Raw genomic sequence first — 20,459 nt, 5'->3', positions numbered from 1 at the left:
CTGTTGAAGTTTTTCTTTTTAACTTTGATTATACTGTGTAGTTACTTGCAACACAGGTTCTTTAACTGCTTATTAAAAATGAATTAGTGTTTTCTTTAAGAAATAATACTGTTTGTGTGTGTGGTAAAAAACAATAAAATTCAATAAACTAAAATATTACTATATGAACAGAACAAAGTTTACTTGATTTTTCTATCTCATGATGAACAAAAAGATGTGTTTAAAGCACATCTTAATCTTGACAAAGAGTTTGTTAATCTGAAGATGACCTATGAAGGTTGAAACATTGTTTTTTACTTATCAAGAAAAGTGTTAATATCCATACCAGCTATTCTAAGACCCATTTTTATTTCAAATGGGTTTGTCGTCATCAAGAATTATGATGCAAAGTAGGAACTTTGTGAATGGTCTGTATATGAGGATGCTCATGTTTCTGTGTAACTTACAAAGTTATGCTTGGAAGTTTGGATGTTAATGTTTGTGTAACCTACTTCAACAGCTTTGGGACCTACCTGCAGGGAAGAAGCTAACAGAATTCAAAAGTCATTCAGGCCCTGTTGTGGATATTGAGTTTCATCCTAATGAGTTTCTTTTAGCAAGTGGAAGTGCAGATAGGTGAGTGGCACACTTTAACAGCCATCTAGCACTTCATATTTTACTTATGCAAATCCAAGCTTTAACCATTTTCAACACGGTTGTAGGAGTAGCGTCTTAGTTTTTGCATTCATACAGATAAACTCATAAATGTCACCAGACCAAAAACACACACTTCACATAAACATAACCAATAATATGGTTGAACCTACTTTAACAAATGCTTATTAGTAGTAATACAGTCACATGTGTAATAATGTCATATACTTACCCATTTTGGAAAGAATTGAGCTGCTGTAATGTTGTTCTGATTTCAGAATTTTAACACCAGACAACTCCTGGCAGTTTTATTGTTCTTAAAACATATTTTGAATATTTAGTGTGGTGCAAATTAAAATAATCTTTTATGGAGTTTTAAGCAGACTGTGTATAATATTTGTTATAATATATATTGTGGATTTTAATATATTTGTTTGACTGGGGAATTTAACAGATTTAATTTTCTTTTCCGATGAAAAATTTCTTGTTTTACCATATGTACATATGTTTTTTCTTCTGTATTTAGTGTACTGCTTTGATTTCCTTCCTATCTTAATAGAATCACTTTGGTGACAACAATAGGTTCACTCTGTTTTTAATATAACAATTCACACTAACATATTGATAGCTCAGTTGTACAGTTGTTTTCTTGCCATAATCTCCTTTTAATAGGGTTCCCCTTTATTTCTTCCCTTTTATCAATGTATTGCTATCAGTTTAAGAGTATATACCTTGGTCAGAAATGGTACACAGATGTGTTCTTTTTAATTCATTCCTGCATCCCATGGCTTTCCTTTGAGTGCTTCATAAAGGGGGCAGTCTTCTTACTAGCCTTCTGCCTGTTTATTTTGGGATTTCAGTGTTTTTGAGTTGAAGCAAGACATTGTATTGGAAGTTCACATTTTCTTCAACTGAAAAGCTGCAAGATTAGAGAGGACACTAGTTACAATAAGGGTAGCACCACACTCTTAGTGGTGAAGGGTTGCTGCATGATCACTTGCATGTTAGTATGAAGATATCTCATGTAAACATGTGGTGGTAAACAGAAGCATCAAGGTTAGGGGGCAAGCAAAAAGTTTCCTTGATAGAGGATAGTGTAAATAAAGACAAGTTTTTCAAAAGAGGCAAGTATCAGTTAGAAATATATATTCAATTTAGGAAAATATTAACTTTCATATTTGTCTTGTATTACACACATACAGAATTTGTGATTTTATGTAATTTTCAGTTTTCTATTATTATAGACATTATGATTACTTAATGATATGTTTTAATACTAGAAGATGATGCAACTGGAACACAAGGTTTTCAGTTGAGATATTTTATGCACTTACTTGTACTTATCTGTTAAAAATTTAAGTGCACCTATCTGTCATACAAAGTGCAATTTTGAAATCATTAATGTGCAATTCTTTCTTTGCAAATTTAATTCTCTTTATTTTAATTTCATATCAGTTTTTGTTAGTTGTTATGAAGTTTGGTCTGCTTATTTTGTTTAAGTATGATATACTTTCTCTGTAAGGTCAGTCAGGTTTTGGGATCTGGAAAGTTTCCAGCAAGTTTCTTCTATTGAAGGAGAGACTGGACCTATCAGGTAAGTGTACAATATACTTATTTAATTCCTGTATTACATACTACTGATTTCTAAAGAACTGAAATTTTACTTAATTCATAAAGGTTTATTTGAAGTTTTTTGTGATGACCTAAGAACAGAATTTTTATTGTTTAGTATGTCATCTTGAAGATCAAAATAAATTGTTTTGATCTGTAGATGTCTCACAAGTTGTGTAACTGAAGTTAGATATAAGTTTTAAGTAACTCGTAAGAACTTGCATCTTCAAATGTTGGAGATCAACTTGAATTCAAATCAGATAGCAGCTTTACCAGCTAACTCATATGACAGGTTACTTCAAGCTGTGGAATTAAACTGTTTTCTTATCATTTCTTCTTATTCACGTCATATAAGTTTTACTAAACCTATAAGGTTGATTTCACCTTTGAACCTTGGAGTTCAACTGGAACTCAACATTTTATAGAAATGTACCGAGTAACCCATAGATCATTAACAAATTCATACCATGTTGCTCATCACTAACATCTATTACCAGACCAATACTGGTCACATAGAAGCTTTGACAGTTATCTTGTAATACTGATCACACCCTTGTATCTAAGGTACAACCTCAACTGTAAAGATCAGATTACAATGTTGCCAATATTCCTGAAAGTCAGGAAAAAGTAATTTTATTTAACTGGTTGATAATGGAGTGCATGAGTTTTGAAAGAAAATTATCTTAAAGATATAGTGCCTCTTCAATCATACATTATATTAGTCTATTCAAATACACGGGCATTTTTTACTTTGCATATAGGTGTGAATAAGAATTACATAAAATACAGAGATGCCAACCATTATGATTTGAGCATAATCATTATGATTTTGGTGTATACATTATGACAATACGCTCATTCAGACAAATATTACGACTTGTTGCAACTCTCAAATTATTATATATTATATAGGCCTATACAATAAAGTGATAAATTGTTCCCACAGGGCTTGAAAGGGGTGAAAATAAAATTTCTAGTGAAATACAAATACATTTTGATAATAAATAAAAGACATAGTCCAAATGGCTACTTGTGATAATCACATTTGTGCTTGAAATAATAAAAAAAATATTTGTATCTTCGTCTACCAATAGTTTGAGTGCGGTGCTTCTCCATACTGGGTACGTGGGGGGAATCCATAGTTACGTCATCAGTGCTTGTCAGCCAATCAGTGCTCGTGTAGATGGGTATTTCTCGTTTTCTAAGCGGCATAGAAACACCAATGCGATCGTTTACAAGATGGAAAAAAAGAGGCCTCGTTCACCAGATTGTCTTGTTTCTGGCAAATCTAAAAGGACTAAAACTGTGAAAGGGCTCTGTCTACAATCATTACGCTCAGTCATTTGAAATAGTTGGCATCTCTGAAAATATCCATTTGTTCTTTTTTACGTAAATCGTACATTATAATGCTGAATATCTACTGACCTTTGATTAGAATAAAATACTTTCTTTTGTTTTCTGTCATCTAGGTGTATATATTTTAACCCAGGTGGCGAATGCCTTTTTTATGGTGCTCTAGATATTCTCAAGGTGTATGGGTGGGAACCATCTCGCACCTTTGACACTCTTGTATTGGGTTGGGGGAAAGTTAGTGACATATCCACGTCTCAGAACCAACTGGTGAGTTATAATATAGATTGAAGTATTAAAAACAAACAAAAGAAAAAATTATGAGGACAAACGAGCAAATTTGACCAACTTTGTCTTTTTTGTTACTGGTTTCAGTGAAATTCATGTAAGTCTTTCAAGCCTGTATTTTCTTTTATAAATATAGTTTCTACTAGATCACTTGTGTATTAAATATATATTTCTTTTTGCTGTATTTATTGTAATGGTGAACATTTAAACAAAGTATAATAAAGTTTTGTTTGTTGAGTAATATATTCCTGAATATTTATGTAAAACTTCATATTGTGGTGCAAGAAGTTAAAATATAAATGGTATAAGTAAGTTTAAGACAAATAATGTACATATATATAAATGAAAAACCTAGATTGTTGATTTCATAGCTAAGTATTATCATGAATACATCAAATATTCCAAGAACTGGATAACTGTATAAAATTTGTAATTATTTCACATTTGTTATTAAAATTGTGATCCAAAGAAGTGAAGTAATATTTTCTGTAATGTTTTACTTAACTTGTTTTACACAATTCAATGTGAATTTGATTATAAATGTAAAACACTAACATTGTTTGAAAGCTATAAAACTCGTGTTTTTCACTTGTCAGTTTTGTGTTTTTTGTAAGAAAAACTTTTGGGTTGAATAATACAACAGATTGCTGGAGCATTTTCCCTTACGAACGTGTCTGTGTACGTAGTAGATCTGAAAAGAGTGCGGCCATTTGGCATTCCTCCAACTAGTAGAACTAAATCATTAGAAACACAGCCAGCCTTTTCACAGAAGTATGTTTCAATGATTTTTTGTTATATATCTTGAACAATAGTTATTTATATTCAAAGACAATAAAAAAAGTCATCTTTAATAAATGTTTCAAAGACATTTTTTGTTTATCACATACATAAATTTTACCATAAAAGTTGTATTTTATTAATGTAGATATTGTGATTCATAACTATATGAAAAGTTTTTTTTGTTGTTGTTGCTTAAATCATTTAGTTTTAAATTTGCTTAGGTTGTTAGTAAATGTCAGATTAGTTATTTTTTAAAACATTTTTACATTTTTTTACATGTTTTTACATTTTTTTACATTTTTATACATTTTAATGTATCAGTATAAATCAACTTTATAATCTGTTGGAGTCTAGATAGTGCTTTTTTTTGATAAGTTCATTTCTTCAAGAAATATTGTCATAATGTTTAGCAGTAGGATAATTTAAATATTTGTCTTCTGAACTATATTTAAAGGAATATATTTCAAATAGTGTTTGTTTGATTGTAAAAAGTGCAATCGATAGCTTAAAATAAACAGAACTTAAAACATTTACAGTGGCCAAGTAAGAAAAAATTTCAATAGAAGGCAACCAGTAGGCAAAGATGCATTGTAAGTTTGAAGAATTTAGGAATAATAAATACTTGAGGATTCAACAGTTAAATAAGATCTACTTGTTTTAAAAGTTCTCTGATTTTAATTGTTAGTTACTGAATTCATATAGTACAGTTTTGTTTCTTTGATTCAAAATTAAGAACTCTTGAAAACTTTGTCTGGATGTGTGGTACTATGCTTAAGTTTATATAAACAAAATAAAGAATCTTGTTATGGTAAACTAGAAGACTTTTACTCGTATTTAGAAACTTAAGTTGTTAAGCTCTGTGATTTTCATGATAAAATAGCAGAAACTCAGCTTGAAACTAGTGATGGAAAACTAGCAGGCTACTGGGCTTTAATGTTTATTAAGAGGTGCTGATACTTTTTGCCATAAATGACTGAATATTCAAGTACATTTTTAAAAAATGGTCAAAATTATCTAAATCTTTAAATATCTGTTTGTAATCACAACACTCCTGGGATATCACACTTCTATAATAAATCAATAAACCATGGTGCATCTTTCAGTGGAATTCCCCAAGTTTAAATTAGTAAATATCATTTTCAATGGTATTTCAGTTTTTGTTTTGTTTTGTTTTCATATCAGTAAATGTAGTTGTTGTCACAAATATAAATATAATATTTAATACTATACTAAAATATAGCATTTTATACTGTTTTATACTGTTTTCATATCAGTAAATGTAGTTGTTGTCACAAATATAAATATAATATTTAATACTATACTAAAATATTAAATTGAAAATGAAACACGTGCTGGAAATTAACATAAACTAATTGTATCCACTAAGGGTACAACAACTTGTGATTTTGTTGTTGTTATCACAAGCAAGATTGACAATAATATGAGTAACCTTTACAGTTCTAAGCAAACATTCGTCAGTGGCCAAAGAAAAGTTAGTTTCAAGCTTCAACATTGATAATTAAGTAAATTATATAGATTTAAATAGATATTGTAATTATAGGTTTTAGGTATATACAAAAGTTATCATTTATTCAGTGGTGAATGTTATACTGTCTTTTGTTTGTTTGTTAAGCCATTGCAGTTGTCGTAATAAATCTTAATATTTATTGGTCATAATACATCCATTAACTTTTACACTTATTTAAGTGCAATAAGAGTGTGGCTTGTGTTTTATAGATCTCTAAAGGTAAAGTCTGTAGAAAATTCCGACTCTGCTATTTCCCAGTCAGACTCTGGAAGTGAATCTCAGTCCTATGCTGAAATAAAGGAGCAATGTTCCTACAACGAAATCTTTCGTCCTTCCAAGGATTGTAAGGAAACAGTTTTTATTAACAAGTTCTTACATATGTTAAAAGATAAAACTTCATAATTGAATTTATTAAATAAAAACTTATTTAGTCTTGTATGTGAAATTTTTAGAATTACAAACTTTGATTTTTAGGTTAACTTCAGCAAAAATCTAAAGGAATCACTAGTGTTGGTGAATTTTCTTAATTTTTTCTGAGCATGTAGTACACCACTCATGGCTTTCTAATAAGAAAGTAATGATAACTTTGAACAATGTACTGCTAACTTGATCTGTAACTTGAATACAAGTGTGACTTTTACATTTTAGCTGGTTATTGTTTCTGAACCTCACTTCTCATGTAGTTACCTTTTCTTAGCTATAAGTCATAGACTAGTGATCCACACATGCAAGCTTTGGTTGTTAGCTGCTAACATGTGGTATGTTTAAAACTAGCTGGAGCACCTGTCCCATGGGTTAATGATTAATGAAAGGTTATCAACACCCATAAAAACTGGGAAACACAAAATATAATATGAAACTGTAAAGTTGGTGTATTTATGCAACAAACCTTCATGCCAAATTTGGTGAATATCCATTAAGAGGAGGTGAGGTAGTGGTAAATAAAAACTACAAAACTGAACACATGTATATACCTCTGCATGGACCTAATGAACCTATATACCAGTTTTGGTGAAGATCCATTCATACCCTGTGAAGTAGTTACATGGACATATAACATACTTAAAAATATTTCATGTATCTTGAGGTTTTTTTCCAACTCTTATTGTTTAAACCTTACTGTTGTAGATGACGGATGGATAATATACTTTAGAACATTAACAAAATGTCAAATGTTATTGTAAAATATCACAAGGGATATGCTTTAGTAACCAAACATTTTACTTTTCCTTCACTATCTAGGTGTTTTAGATGCCACATAGTAAAGCTTTTGCTCTGTTTGGGTGTGTATCACAATTTTATGTGCATGATTGGTAAAAGGAATTGTTAATACTTAAAAATCTGGTTGACTTGTAAAAATAATGATTGCCTCATATTTTTATCACTATTTTCTTCATACTTCAACATGTGTAGCTTTTAAATATGTGAAATAGTTTTACAGTTTGTTCTTTTTTTTGAAGTTACTGTTTCTTTGAAAAATTGCTATCTTGGTGGGGCTGGAATCTTTCCTATTGTCCTTAATATTGATAAATGTGTGCAGTCTGTTTCATCAGGCACTGGTTTGTCATGTAATTAAAAAATATACGTAGAGCTTCTTCCAGTGAAGACCAAAGACTGAGAAATGTTAATTGGTCTTCGTTCTTTAGTTTCAAACTGCACATATGAAGTTTCCCCACAGGAGACTGTCGAATGTGTACAGATAGCAAACTCCTCAGATGACTCAAATTAATACTTGGTGAATATTAATTTTGTTATGAGTTAACTTAAGTTTTCATTGAATACAATAAAGGAAAAAAATATTTATTGTATATGATATTGGCCAAGAGTATTATTTGTTAACTATCCCAACAAAAGTAATGGTGTTTAAAAAGGTGAGATCCAGGATTACTGATAATATTTGTCAGTTTTTGCCTTTGAATGATTTGTATCTGAAAGTTTTTGCTATTGTATCAGTAAAGTAATGTATCAGAAAGAAATGTTAACAAATACCACTCCAATTGAAACTGGCTAGATATACAAAATGGAACTTTATAATCAATGATACAAAGAAACTTAATGCATTCCTCAGGAGCTGAAGGGTGTCCTTACATTATAATTTGTGGAGTGTTGAACATGGGTGTAATCCAGAAATTCCTAAAGAGGGTGGTTTTGGGCATATATATTTTTGAGGCAACTTTTCTTTTGTTAATATAAGTTAAGTGAAATACAATATCCTCAAGTCTCCATACCAGCTAGTACTTTTCTACCTGCTGGAAGTAAATTCTGTATATATCAACAAACCCACATTATGAACATCATTAAATAAGCAAGTGCCAATCTTTTATACTTCACCTATTACCTGTGTTATATTTAGTTTTCAACTGAGGTTTGAACTACTATCTGTAATTCAGTGGGAAAGGTTGAAGCATCTTGGTAGTCAGCAGTAGGATGAGCAGACAGGGATAGTTTGAAAGCAGCTTGACACATAATATTGCACTTTAGTTCCTGCACAGTACTTGCCAAGGTGATTCTAAATGGTTCCTAAATACCCCCCCTCCCCATCCCCTGTGTGGTATTTGGAGACTTCCTTGCTTCTTGCACTTGGCAGTTAACCTCGTGATGGGCTAATGGAGTTTAGTCACCTTATCACAAAACACTTTGCAGCCCCAATACTAAGAGTGCAGAAAATGCCTGTTTGTTTTGAAGTCAATAAAAATTTCTGTTCAAATTAAGAAAACCTGTATTGAGTAGATTTTTAAATTTTATTACTATTGTTATTTTCAACAAAAGTTCCCAACTGGAATGTGAGGAGCCTGTTACATTTTTATATGAAAATATGTATTTGTAATGTATTTTCAAAATGACATCTCGCAACAAAATTTTGGAACTTTCACAACCTAAAAAGTAGCAGGAATAATGTATGAAATTATATAAAATTTTTTAAGATAAAACTTTAGGTAAATATTTAGTTTTACACAATTTCATTAGCTATCACACTTTCAGATAAAAAAATTTCTTGTTGTAAATAAAAAGTTTGTTTTACTGAAACTAGTTTAAAATTACTCTTCTTGTCATTTGTCTGTACAAATTTTTGTTCATTTTGATAAGCACCTACCTGTCCAAAATATGGCTATATGGGTCACTAGGTAAAAGCCTTGTGTGAAGTAACATTAAGAATGGTTTGTAATCCTTTAGTTTCAAAGTAGTTTCACATTAAAGACCCGAGACTGAGAAAAATATTACTGGGTTTGAAACCACCAGTTCTTGTATATAGTTATATAACGTTGTCTTTTGACATTCTATAAATTTGCATGTGAAAGTGTCATTGTTTAGTGAGAGATCTTCCTAAATGAGAGAGTTAGTCTATTTTATCTGGGTTGGTTTGAATTTGAATAGGCTTCCTTCATCTTGTGAGACACTTGTAATGTGTATTAGTTTTTCAGTTATTTATATCTTGTGTAATTAGTATATGTAATCTGTCTGTATAATTTCTGAGTATAGATGCATGTAGTTTCAATCTGAATACCAATAATGCAATCTAGAGAAAAGTAAAATCAAATAAAACAAATATAATGTTTTAATACTTTATAGGAAGTGTACAACACAAAGAAAGAAAAAAAAGTTTAGTATTTGAAGTTTTTATGTACTTTCTAGTTTAGTCTTTCATGTCTGTTATATTCAAATTGTAAAACTAACCTACAAGTAAGTTGCACTTATTTTCCCACTTCTGTCTCCAGTGTGTCCATTTCCTCTGAAAACAACCATTTCATCATCCTCTGAGGATAGATATATATATATTAGATGTTTTCCTAGGCAGTATTACAAACTCTAATTCCATAAAAGGGGTTTAAGAGAAACTTTTCTCAGTGCCCCTTGTTGTCTTTCTAGTCATGAAATGGCTGTGGGATATATACAATATTCACAGTAATTAAGTAATTTTTTCGAACCCCATCCCCCTCTCAATTTGGTCTCAGATCCCAACTACAGATGCTTTATTAACTTTTTTCTTTAATGCGAGAACTTAGTTTAAGTATGATTATTTATATTTGGTGAACCTTGTTTATATTATATTCAAAATTAAATATTCAACTACGTTTTATAAAGAAAAATCACTTGAGTTAATTATAAACAGAAAGTGAAGAATGAAATTAACAATCTGAAATATGTCATTTTAATTGTATGTGAAATAAACAGTTCAAGGTTTAAATTGGTTCTGTGTATTGGTTAACTGAAGGTTATGTCATGCATCTGAATAACTATATACTAGGTAATTTTAAGAGAAATACCAATATGTCTGGAATATCTTAGCTTCTGCCAAAAGTAAAAACTAAGTTGTATTTTTAAATCAATCATGCTAGAATATTAAGTAAAGAAGGTTTGTGCCAGTAACAGTTCCTGTAATCTGTACATTTGTATTAAAAAAAACATGAAAATAAAATAAAACTGTGCTTTAAGAACTTCTATTTGTTCAATTTGCTATGATTTTCTTGTGACTTAATAAACATGAACTGTTATTTTATTTTGTAGCAGACAGTCAGCTAATTATATCTTTATGATCCTTAAACTGTTTCCTGCTGACAAAGAAAAGAGTAATAGACATTTAAATAATTTTTGACCACTTTTGTATTTGTACTTATTGAACTAATAAATTTTCTCAATTATTTGCTAAGCCCTAGTAGAGTTAGGTAAAGGGTGTCTGTTTTTCATTTCCTTTCATGTGTTTTCAGTTGTTTATGAAATCCTAACAGAGAACAATAATTTAAGGCATCTCTCTACATCTTCTCCCCTCCCTTTGATTTTTTTTTTTATGCATTGTTGAAAAGTAAATCATTTTTCAAGTTACAGAAAACATTTTAAAACATAAAATATTGAGAATTTGCAATTTGTAGGAACATTAACTTGTTTATTTTATATGTGTGCATACACTTAGACTGAAATCATTAAGATGTTTTTAAATGGAAAAATTGGACTAATTTTATTGTATTTTGCATTAGTTTATAACAAAAACATTTTAATTCCTGTTTTAATTTAAAATCATATAATAACATGTATTACTTCTATTAAATCTTTCTTAATTTGTGTGATTAGAAAATTCCATAAATAAGTCAAGTGGTCAACCAATTTCTCAGCTGTCTGAAGACTTGTCATTAAAACCAGCTTTGATAGCTCATTCTTGAGAACAAACAGATGCCATCATTGCTCTAGTACTTAAGTTGTTTTTTTTAATTTATTAATAAGAGGAGTTTTGGTTGTTTTTGTTTTTCTCAATAGGCCTTCCCAAGAAAAAGAATTTAAAGTCAGAAGAAACTAAAACAGTAGTAAAGCTTGCACCAGCTCCATTTGTGGCACCTGTGCAAAAGTCTTCCAATCCCATCATAGGAACAAAGCCAGAGAAGGTGTTGACTATAAGTACCTCCATTTCAGACAGTGGCAGTTCACTGTCTTCTCCTAGTCTCAATTCCACATACACAATAGTTAAACCAATACCTATAGTGCCTGAGAAAGAAATTCATCCTCAGAAGGCAGTAGTTTGTAATGAGGATCAGTATATACCAACTTTCAGTTTTTTAAACATGAACAGGTCAGTTCCTGCCCAGCAGCCACAGAAAAGGTCAATTAACTCTGTGAACTTTGTACCAGATAAACGTGATCAGCCAGCAGAACTTGACATGGAAGCTTTCTTGCCTGTATGTTGAATAAAAGTTGCTTTGAAGTTTTGATATTTTTTTTGTTTTTGTATTGTAGAAGAATCCATTGATTTTACATTCATTTCATTCTTCACAAGCACTTCTCATTTTGAAAAGTGATTGTATTGTCAGCTTGTTAACAAAGTTATAATTTCATTTGTTTAAGATACCTAAGTATTCTGCTCAGGTATTGCTCAACAAGTTTGTTTGATTTTTTCTTTAAATGTGTCCTCAGATGGGACTGTAGTATGTTCATTGACTAGACTTAAAATGCTAAAATCTGCTATTCAATTCTTCATGGTAGACATAATGAGTAGCCTAATATGGCTTTGATTTAAAAGAAATAAACAAACACTTTTTTTAAATGTAGAGAATTTTCCAGCAGAATAAGATATTTCTTTTAATTTACCCTAACTTCTAAAATCTTGTCAAATCTTTGTATTTTTCAAAATTGTTGAACAACAGAAGCAACTTACTGTTTTTATTAGATGTAAGGTTGTTAGTATTAGAAAACTAATGTATCTTAATTTATCTAAATCATGTTATTTTGTTTATTAGTTCTTCACTCATTATGTCCCCCAGTGGCACAGAGGTATGTCTGCAGGCTCACAATGCTAAAAACTGAGTTTTGATACCTGTGGTGGGCAGAGTACAGATAGCCCACTGTGTAGTTTTGTGCTTAATTCTAAACAAACAAACAAATCTTAGCATATTATACTTTTATTCATATTAATAGTGAAATATAAGTTTTAATTGTAACAGAATAGTTATGAAACTGTTCACAAAAATAACCATAAATATATATGTACGTCACAATTCTAAGAATTATTTTCTACAAATCACCTTTTGTTACCTTAATTACTTAAGTTTCTCAATTTAAGTTTTTACTTATTCAGGTTTGGTTAGGATTAAGTTCACAGAAAAAAAACACATTTTTAATACCAGTGTTTGAAACATAATGTACAAAGAAACAGTTGAGAAATATTTGATTTCTTTTTAAAGTATGATCATTATTCCCCTTTTGTTTTTCTGCATTTTTAAACAAAATGAAATTGTTTATTGTAGGTTAACTTTTCTTTTTTTCCAATATTTTTCAATTTTGTTTTTAAATTAGTTAGAATTAAAGCTTAATTTTTTCTTATAAACGTAGAAACATTTACAAAGTAACCATCGCATCAGAGATCAGCCTCAGTCACAGATGTCAGAGGCAGAAGCCATGTCCTCCATCTTTAAAGGCCACCAGGCAATAGTTACAGTTCTCCAGCATCGAAAGAAGAATCTTCAGATTTTACTTGCCCAGTGGATTACCAAGGAACCACGGGCAAGTATTTTGCTTTCCACAATTTTATGAAACATTCTTTGAAAAATTTTATTATACATAAACTTGATTTTAGACTTGTCAATAACAGGAAAAGTAGTATAATTAAAACAATGGTAAAATCTGGAAGTAAATATAGTAATTACTAGTTTTGAAAGTAAGGAATTGTGTCTAGGTTAAAAAGAAAGAAAAAAAAACTTTAATTTTAGTCTTAACAAATGTATGCAGTCAACTTTGAAACATACCCATTCCTAGTTTTATGTCCCAATCTACTGATTAATTCGTTGACTTAGAGGAACTGACATGTTAAACATGCTGTGATTATCTGAATATAAAGGCAGTTTTTGATTCTTACTATTGATAGACATTAATCTCTCAATCACTGTTGTATAACATGAAGTATTGTTTGTGTAGATATCCTAATTGCTGTGGGTTCTTAATTTAAATTTATTTTCTATATGGAAAGGAAATGAGCCATGTTTACATCATAATTGTTTTGTAAATATGATTTTTACACCTATGAAGACGACCTAGTTTTTCAATAGTAAGTCTGGAGGCATATAACTAAAAACCAGGTTTCAATTCCCATGGTAAGCACAGCACAGATAGATAACCAGTCATCTAACTTTGTGGTTGACAATGAACAGATATACCTGTGAAATATTTCTAGTGTTATATAATCCTATAACAAAACATTTGATCACTTTATCTCTCAAACCTCCTAATCTTTATTTTATTTCCTGACACAGGATCTTGAACAAATTTTATTTTCAGCAAAATAACTAATTATTATTTTTTCCTTTTCCTTCAGGTGGCACTAGAGTCTGCAGTTAGTAAGAGTGATACAGCTCTCATGGTAGATCTCCTAAATATCATAATTTCCAGAACGTAGGTGCAAGTAATCTGAATATTTTTATTATAAGTGTGTTTTGTATGACAATAAACATGAATATTATATAATTCAAAGATCTGTAAATACATATTTCACATAAACAGCAGCATCAGTAGTATAAATAAAAAAATTTCCAGGGGGTTATGTACGTCTATGTATGTGTACATGCATTCTCTTTTCAAACCCATCAGATCAAGGATGAAAGTAAAAAAGCCATGAGTATAAAATTCTGAATGGTGTAAATATACATGTATTCTCAATTTTATTACAACAAGGGTGTGAGTAAAATTCCATGAATAACCAATTCTCCATGAAGTAAATACATGTTCATGTTTTCAAATCTATCAGATCAAGCATCTAAGTAGGTACACTTATATCAGGGTTTAAATTAAAAATAAGTAATAATTCTTATGTGATTTTATAAAGCTTATAATTTGTTTTCAAAACCCTTAACTAACTTATACACCAATCAAAACTGTACTTTCTTAAATATATTTAAAAATTGGAAGATTGGGAAGTTTTATCACTTTTCTACATGTATATATATTTCAGGTTTGATAAGTCAGATATTTTTAAGCAAAGGTAAGTTGTATATTCCTATTGAACTGTTATAAAAGAAAATTAACTTCTCAGATAATTCTGCTAATGTAATGAATATACTGTGCATAATGTTTAGGGGTATTTAGACACAAAAAAATGATGCCAGACTTCACATCTCGGAGGCAATGGATAATGTTGAGCTTGAATAATGATCTAATGTCGTGAGATCCTGCCCTGTAGTTCAGTGGTAAGCTTTAAGGCTTATAATATTAAAAGCTTTGGATTTGAGCACTGTGGTGTATGCTATTTCAAGTTGGAATGTGCTTCTAAAAAACTTAGCTTGGCCTGTTTTTGTTGCAAGTATTTTGTACTTGTGTGAGTGATAGGAGACTGACTGTTTGCTTTTTTTTTCTTAGTAAAATTACTTAGGTTTTGCTGTGTGAAAAATTTAAAACTTTTTAAAGCCATGCTTGTTTCTTTTAAAGTAATACCAATTTGTATACTTATTTATTCTAGGAAACTTTGGAACCTCAACATTTGTCAGTTAGTGCTACCTGTCATTTACGAGTTATTACAGAGTAAATTTGAATCGTAAGTGTCTTCTTTTCTTCATTCTAAAATGTAGTTTATTGTGAAGGTTAGTTATTTACTTAAGTAATTACTAGTGTTGATCCACTGTTGTACGAATAGTTTATGACAATAATGAAAGTGTCATTTAGAACTGGTTGTACAAACATCATAATGGTATTCAGAACTGATACAGTTTCTAAGTTCTTTTGTGGTTTGTCATGTTTAGGAAGATTGTTAATGTCTGTCTAAGATCTCACTTTTATGAGCACTTGCAAGACAACTGGGCTAATTCTGTACAGTGTTTGTCCTTCAAGAACTAAACCATAAAATATGCATTGATATCTTAAAATCTCTAACAACAAAAACACCTAATGATGACCTAATACAGAATGGTCACAGAAACTTTTATGGCTTGCTCTTCGCTGATAATTTAGACTAATTATTAATTGTAATTTTTTATCGAAAAATCTGAGTAGAAATTACCTAATCATGTTGATACAAGTCCTTTGTTAATTTCAGTCACATAATGGTTTATATTATATTAAGTTTCTTTAGTATTGATTCTAAATTTTCAGATATATGTCAGTAGGTTGTGCCAGCCTAAGACTGATCTTGAAGAATTTTGTTTCTGTGATAAAAACCAATGTTGCAGCACCACCTAGTGTTGGAGTTGACATTAGTCGTGAAGAAAGGTAATTTTGAAATGTTCTGCTGAAAGTAAATACCTTGCATGCTAAATAGGTATTACATTTGATGAAAGACATTTGAAAACCTTTTTTTTATTCTAATATAACATTAGGTAGTAAGCATCAAATACAGTTCTATGTTAAATTTAAAATTACAATTTCCTCATTGTGTTTCTATGTCAAAGTTTGTTTTCTGAAAAGGACTGTTAACTAGAGGAACATTTAAAATATATTTAAATTTTTTTTTTCAGGTTTGAAACATCCACATAATTTATATTATGTCAGATTTTATCCAAACTAACATTTCACAAAAGTAAATTGTGTAACTACACTGTAGCTGTAACATTGTCTTGAGGCCTACTTTTTCTTTAACGTTATCAGTTATGGAAATATTTATTATTGGATTTTTGTTTCCTAACATTATATTCACTTGCATATTTTGTGGTCTTTTGTTTCCACATTATTATTTTATGAATCTCCTTAATAACCTCTACTTTATTTGACATTAGATAACAAGATGCTGTTCTTGCTAGCCTAACAGCTGAATTGGTGTCAGGTTTCATGATGACGAGAAACCCATTTAAAGTAAAAATGTACCTCAGCAGAGAACATCATTTCTACCTTCTTAAGTCATCTTAAGGTTGACAAATAGAGAGTTGCCCTAAAGATGACCCAAGAAGGTTTACATCATTGTTGGACCTAATTGCTAAAGACAGTGTTTCCAATCCTTCTCCAGGCCTTTGTTTTTATCTTTTTGTTCCCAAGAATGTCATAAAATTGGTGTCTGATCAAAGCTATTTCATGTCTCAACTGGTTACTTGATCACTCTTAATTTACCATGGACTTTTTTTGCCCCATGATGGCTTTTCATCTTATATTGGGATGATCAAGATAGATATCTTAGGTGCTTGCTCATTTGTATGTTACAGTGCAGTAATAGCATGTGAAAACGTGAGTTCAGATGGGAGCCTCACAGCTAGTGGCAAGCAAATATAGAGGCCAATGCAAAATTGGAAAAGGCTAATATGTGAGGATACATGTCTATAAGAAATAAATTTTCACTATTGGAAAATATTAACTTTGCAGAAGCTAATTACTAGCAGGCATTTCAGCAAACATTTAAAAATCTGTTTTTTAATGCTTCCACTTGTAAAACAAATTATGTTTACATTTCTTGCACTTCATTTAAGTGTAAGTATCAGTTCATTGTTGAAGTTGTCATATGTCAAAAATCCACCTTATTTTAAAAGATTGCAGCAGCAGACACTACTGGTAGGCCTACACTTGTCTTCTTTAAACTATTTAAAGTTTCTGTGAGATAAACAAAATGACAGTTTACTTTATTTATAAACAGAAAAGTACAATAACGTGGTTTCACTTCTGAGGTTGTCATCAACTTTAACTTAATGGAGTATTGTTATCTTTATCATCTGTTGGTACTTAACCAAATTTAGAGCACCTGGTTGGTATAATCATTATGAGAATATGTGGGTACATTATTTGTTACAAATAGTTTTTAATAATCTTTTAATATTTTATTACAACAGGATTTTATACTTAAATTTACTGTTTATCATTGAGAATATTAAAATGTGATGCATATCATGTTCTGTGCTATACATGTAATGTTCAATGTTAACATTTAAATACTAATTACAGTACTGTTTTATGGATGCACAAATGTTTTTTGTTTCTATTTTAGACACAACAAGTGTGCTACCTGTTACAATCACCTTTTATCTATCCGTGCATTCCTCTTAAAACGACAAACCATGCAAGGAAAACTAGGACATTCTTTCAGGGAGCTCCATATGTTAATGCAGGACCTATAGTGAATTTTTTTATTTAAAATAATAAATGATGCCTAGAAATATTTTAAACGTATTACATTGAAACGAATTATCAAAACATAAGTGATTGTAATAATTTAAAGTTGCAATGAACAGTGTTCCAATAATAGGTATAAATGACAGCAAATCGAAGTTGTTTTTCACATCTTCTTCGAAGCTGTGATCAGAATGTTTGAACTTTCAGTGATTCTTAAAAGGTACTTACCTCTTTCTGGTTCCTAATATTTCAAAGATACCATGGAACATACAGTTTTTGAGATGGTTTTTGAAATCATTTTAAGGTTGTGCTTAACTATTCTGCCTCCTATTTGTTTGGTTATGTGTGTTGTGAACTCTTTAATCATGTGAGAAACTTTAAGTGGGTTCACCTGCCATGTCAGGAACTAAAGCTTAGCTGATTTTGTGTAGAAAGTTGACAGAAACATTTTTAGAACAATGGACATGAATTTGTACAGAAAAGATTAAATTATATGTTTGCTTTCTCATAATATAGCTTTTCAACTGCTGTGTAGTATTTATTTCAAATTCATGTACGACTGTTCCATTAAAAGAATACTTTCATTATAATGCATTCAGATCATTAAACAAATTGCTTTAAAAAAACTGTTACAACTTTCAAATATTTTTATCTTTAGAAGCATAAATCAGGCCAAGCTGTACAGAAATAAATATTTGAAAGACACAGGATGAATATTTCAGTTTAACATTGAAAATTTCATTGGATTGTCATTGAATCTGTTTCATTTAAAGTTTACTATGTTATAAGCATGTTACATAAGCACATGGCTTGATATTAAAACAGAATTTGTTACATTTAGTGAGTACTGTAAATTATATACAAGTGTTTGTTTGACCATATATACAAAATTACTTCTGCCTTGTGTTATGATCTTCACAATAAACGTTTAGAATGAATGATTAATACAGGATATTTTTATTATAAAACTGTGTAGCTCTTTTGAACTGGCACATCATAAATAATTATTTAAAATGGTAATCACTTTATTTTAATGAACTTTGGTTTACTTTTCTGAGTTAAGGGCTGAAATATTGTAAAAAAACCAAAAACAGTATCTATAATTTACATACATAGCTCTTAAAGTGAAATTAATGCATTCTCTAAGAAGAATTGGTAAAAATTAATATTCAAGAATGAATATTAATATTGCTCTTAGTAAAAGACAACGAAAAATTAAAAATGATACAAGTGAAGTAAAGTGTGAGATGATTATATTACGTTAAACCAAAATTTAATACTAATTTTGATTTTTTTAAGTATTGTTTTAGAAAATTATTGTTAAAGCAAGCTAGTTCCATTTTATTTTTGGTAACAGGGATGTCTTTTTTTAAATTAATGTTATTGTACATTACTTATTTTTACTTTACCTGTGGAGTTTAAAATTTTTTAACTTAATATCTATACGAGTGAACTAACCATACATAAAGTCTCAGTGCCATATTTTTGCAGATTTACTGTTTTTACAGGTTTAAAAGGTAAAAATGTCAAGAAAAATTGTACTAATTAAGTAAACAAGCTTCATTTAAAGAATTAATGTCATTGGAATAACATTTTTGTAGGTTGTTATTTGCTTAAGTTGGTTTGAAATTAATTTTTTTTTTAATACAGACAACATCAGTATTATGACATGGGAAGTAGTCACAAGAAATAATTATTTCTTTCATTAAAAATCTGTTATTTAATTGATTTGCACAACTGAATGTTCAGCATCGTGAATAAGTTTACTTGAAGTTTTTGTTTAAAAAAACAACTCGGGTGTGACTGCTCATCAAAGAAATATTATTTTCCTGAAGGAAGTAAACATGTTAATATTTAACTATAAAAAGAAACTTGCATGCATTTTGTGAGTTCTATGTTGAGAACCTATAATAGTTAAGATGAAAATCTGGGTCAGTAAAACAGTCTTTAAAAAAGCTAACAAAATATCTTTTTTTTAAAAGCTTGTTTAGTGATACTTGCACATTTTTTAAATTTATTAATGGTAGTCAATAGCTTTATGTATATTGGTTTAGATTTGAAAAGTACTTGTAAGGATGTGTTGTAAGCAATGGTGCTGAGTTGCTCTTATTTTGGTTTCTTACCCGTCAGTATGTGCACCATCATGTTGTGTAATTATATTTAGTAATATTTTTATAACTTGATTTTTGTTGTTTATTTATTTTTTTATCCAAATCAAATAGAAAGATTGATTGTGATTGTCTCCTTACATTTGTCATCAATAAAAGTTTAGTGGATTTAAAATCACGAGTGTGATAATATGGTTATGGTGTACCTGGGTGTTGGAGTTGAAGTTAAGTATGAAATGGATTGAACACAAAGTATGATACACAATAAACACAATTTTTATCAGATAAAAACTGATTGATTAGGATGGATTGTCGTTTGTTTACAGAATAAAAATTGGGTAAAGCTTGAATGAAATAATTCATGCAAACTAAATGAAAGGTTCCCATTTAAAACTTTGCATTTACTTAGCTTGACTGTGATATCAAGTGGTCAGTCAGTCTCGTTGTTAGATTTTCCTTTCTTTCAGGATATTGTGATCAGTGACAGGATACATTGAACTCAGACTAACAAAGAAACTGGAATAACTTGAAATGTAACTGCTTTTCACCACCTATTCGGTGAAAAACCTATACATGTGTAGAAACTATTAATACTGTAGACATAAGAAGCTTGCGATATATTCTTACGTTTATCAAGCCGATTACTAACAGAAACCATTCAA

At 30.0% G+C, this 20,459-nt stretch overlaps 1 protein-coding gene across 4 annotated transcripts in view; it reads left to right on the top strand.

The window, feature by feature from the left end:
- The window catches only part of LOC143250917 (katanin p80 WD40 repeat-containing subunit B1-like), a 59,513-nt gene extending 39,405 nt beyond the window's left edge, over positions 1-20,108 (top strand). Inside the window, exons 8-19 of one of the 4 annotated variants that reach the window (XM_076502096.1) lie at positions 500-615; positions 2,156-2,227; positions 3,714-3,864; positions 4,526-4,653; positions 5,199-5,252; positions 6,400-6,533; positions 11,441-11,856; positions 13,007-13,177; positions 13,986-14,062; positions 15,123-15,197; positions 15,752-15,868; positions 17,565-20,106. In XM_076502096.1, coding sequence (XP_076358211.1) covers positions 500-615; positions 2,156-2,227; positions 3,714-3,864; positions 4,526-4,653; positions 5,199-5,252; positions 6,400-6,533; positions 11,441-11,856; positions 13,007-13,177; positions 13,986-14,062; positions 15,123-15,197; positions 15,752-15,868; positions 17,565-17,694 — 1,641 coding nt within the window. In that variant the 3' untranslated portion in view covers positions 17,695-20,106. Of the gene's footprint in view, positions 1-499; positions 616-2,155; positions 2,228-3,713; positions 3,865-4,525; positions 4,654-5,198; positions 5,253-6,399; positions 6,534-11,440; positions 11,857-13,006; positions 13,178-13,985; positions 14,063-15,122; positions 15,198-15,751; positions 15,869-17,564 lie in introns of all 4 variants that reach the window. The other 3 variants (XM_076502100.1, XM_076502099.1, XM_076502098.1) reach the window with 3 other exon arrangements.
- Positions 20,109-20,459: the final 351 nt, after the last annotated feature.

The sequence above is a fragment of the Tachypleus tridentatus genome, chromosome 5, assembly GCF_004210375.1.
Source record: "Tachypleus tridentatus isolate NWPU-2018 chromosome 5, ASM421037v1, whole genome shotgun sequence".
NCBI classification, from domain to species: domain Eukaryota; kingdom Metazoa; phylum Arthropoda; class Merostomata; order Xiphosura; family Limulidae; genus Tachypleus; species Tachypleus tridentatus.
The sequence above is the reverse complement of the archived record's forward strand: the minus strand, read 5'-3'. Positions and strand labels throughout refer to the sequence as shown.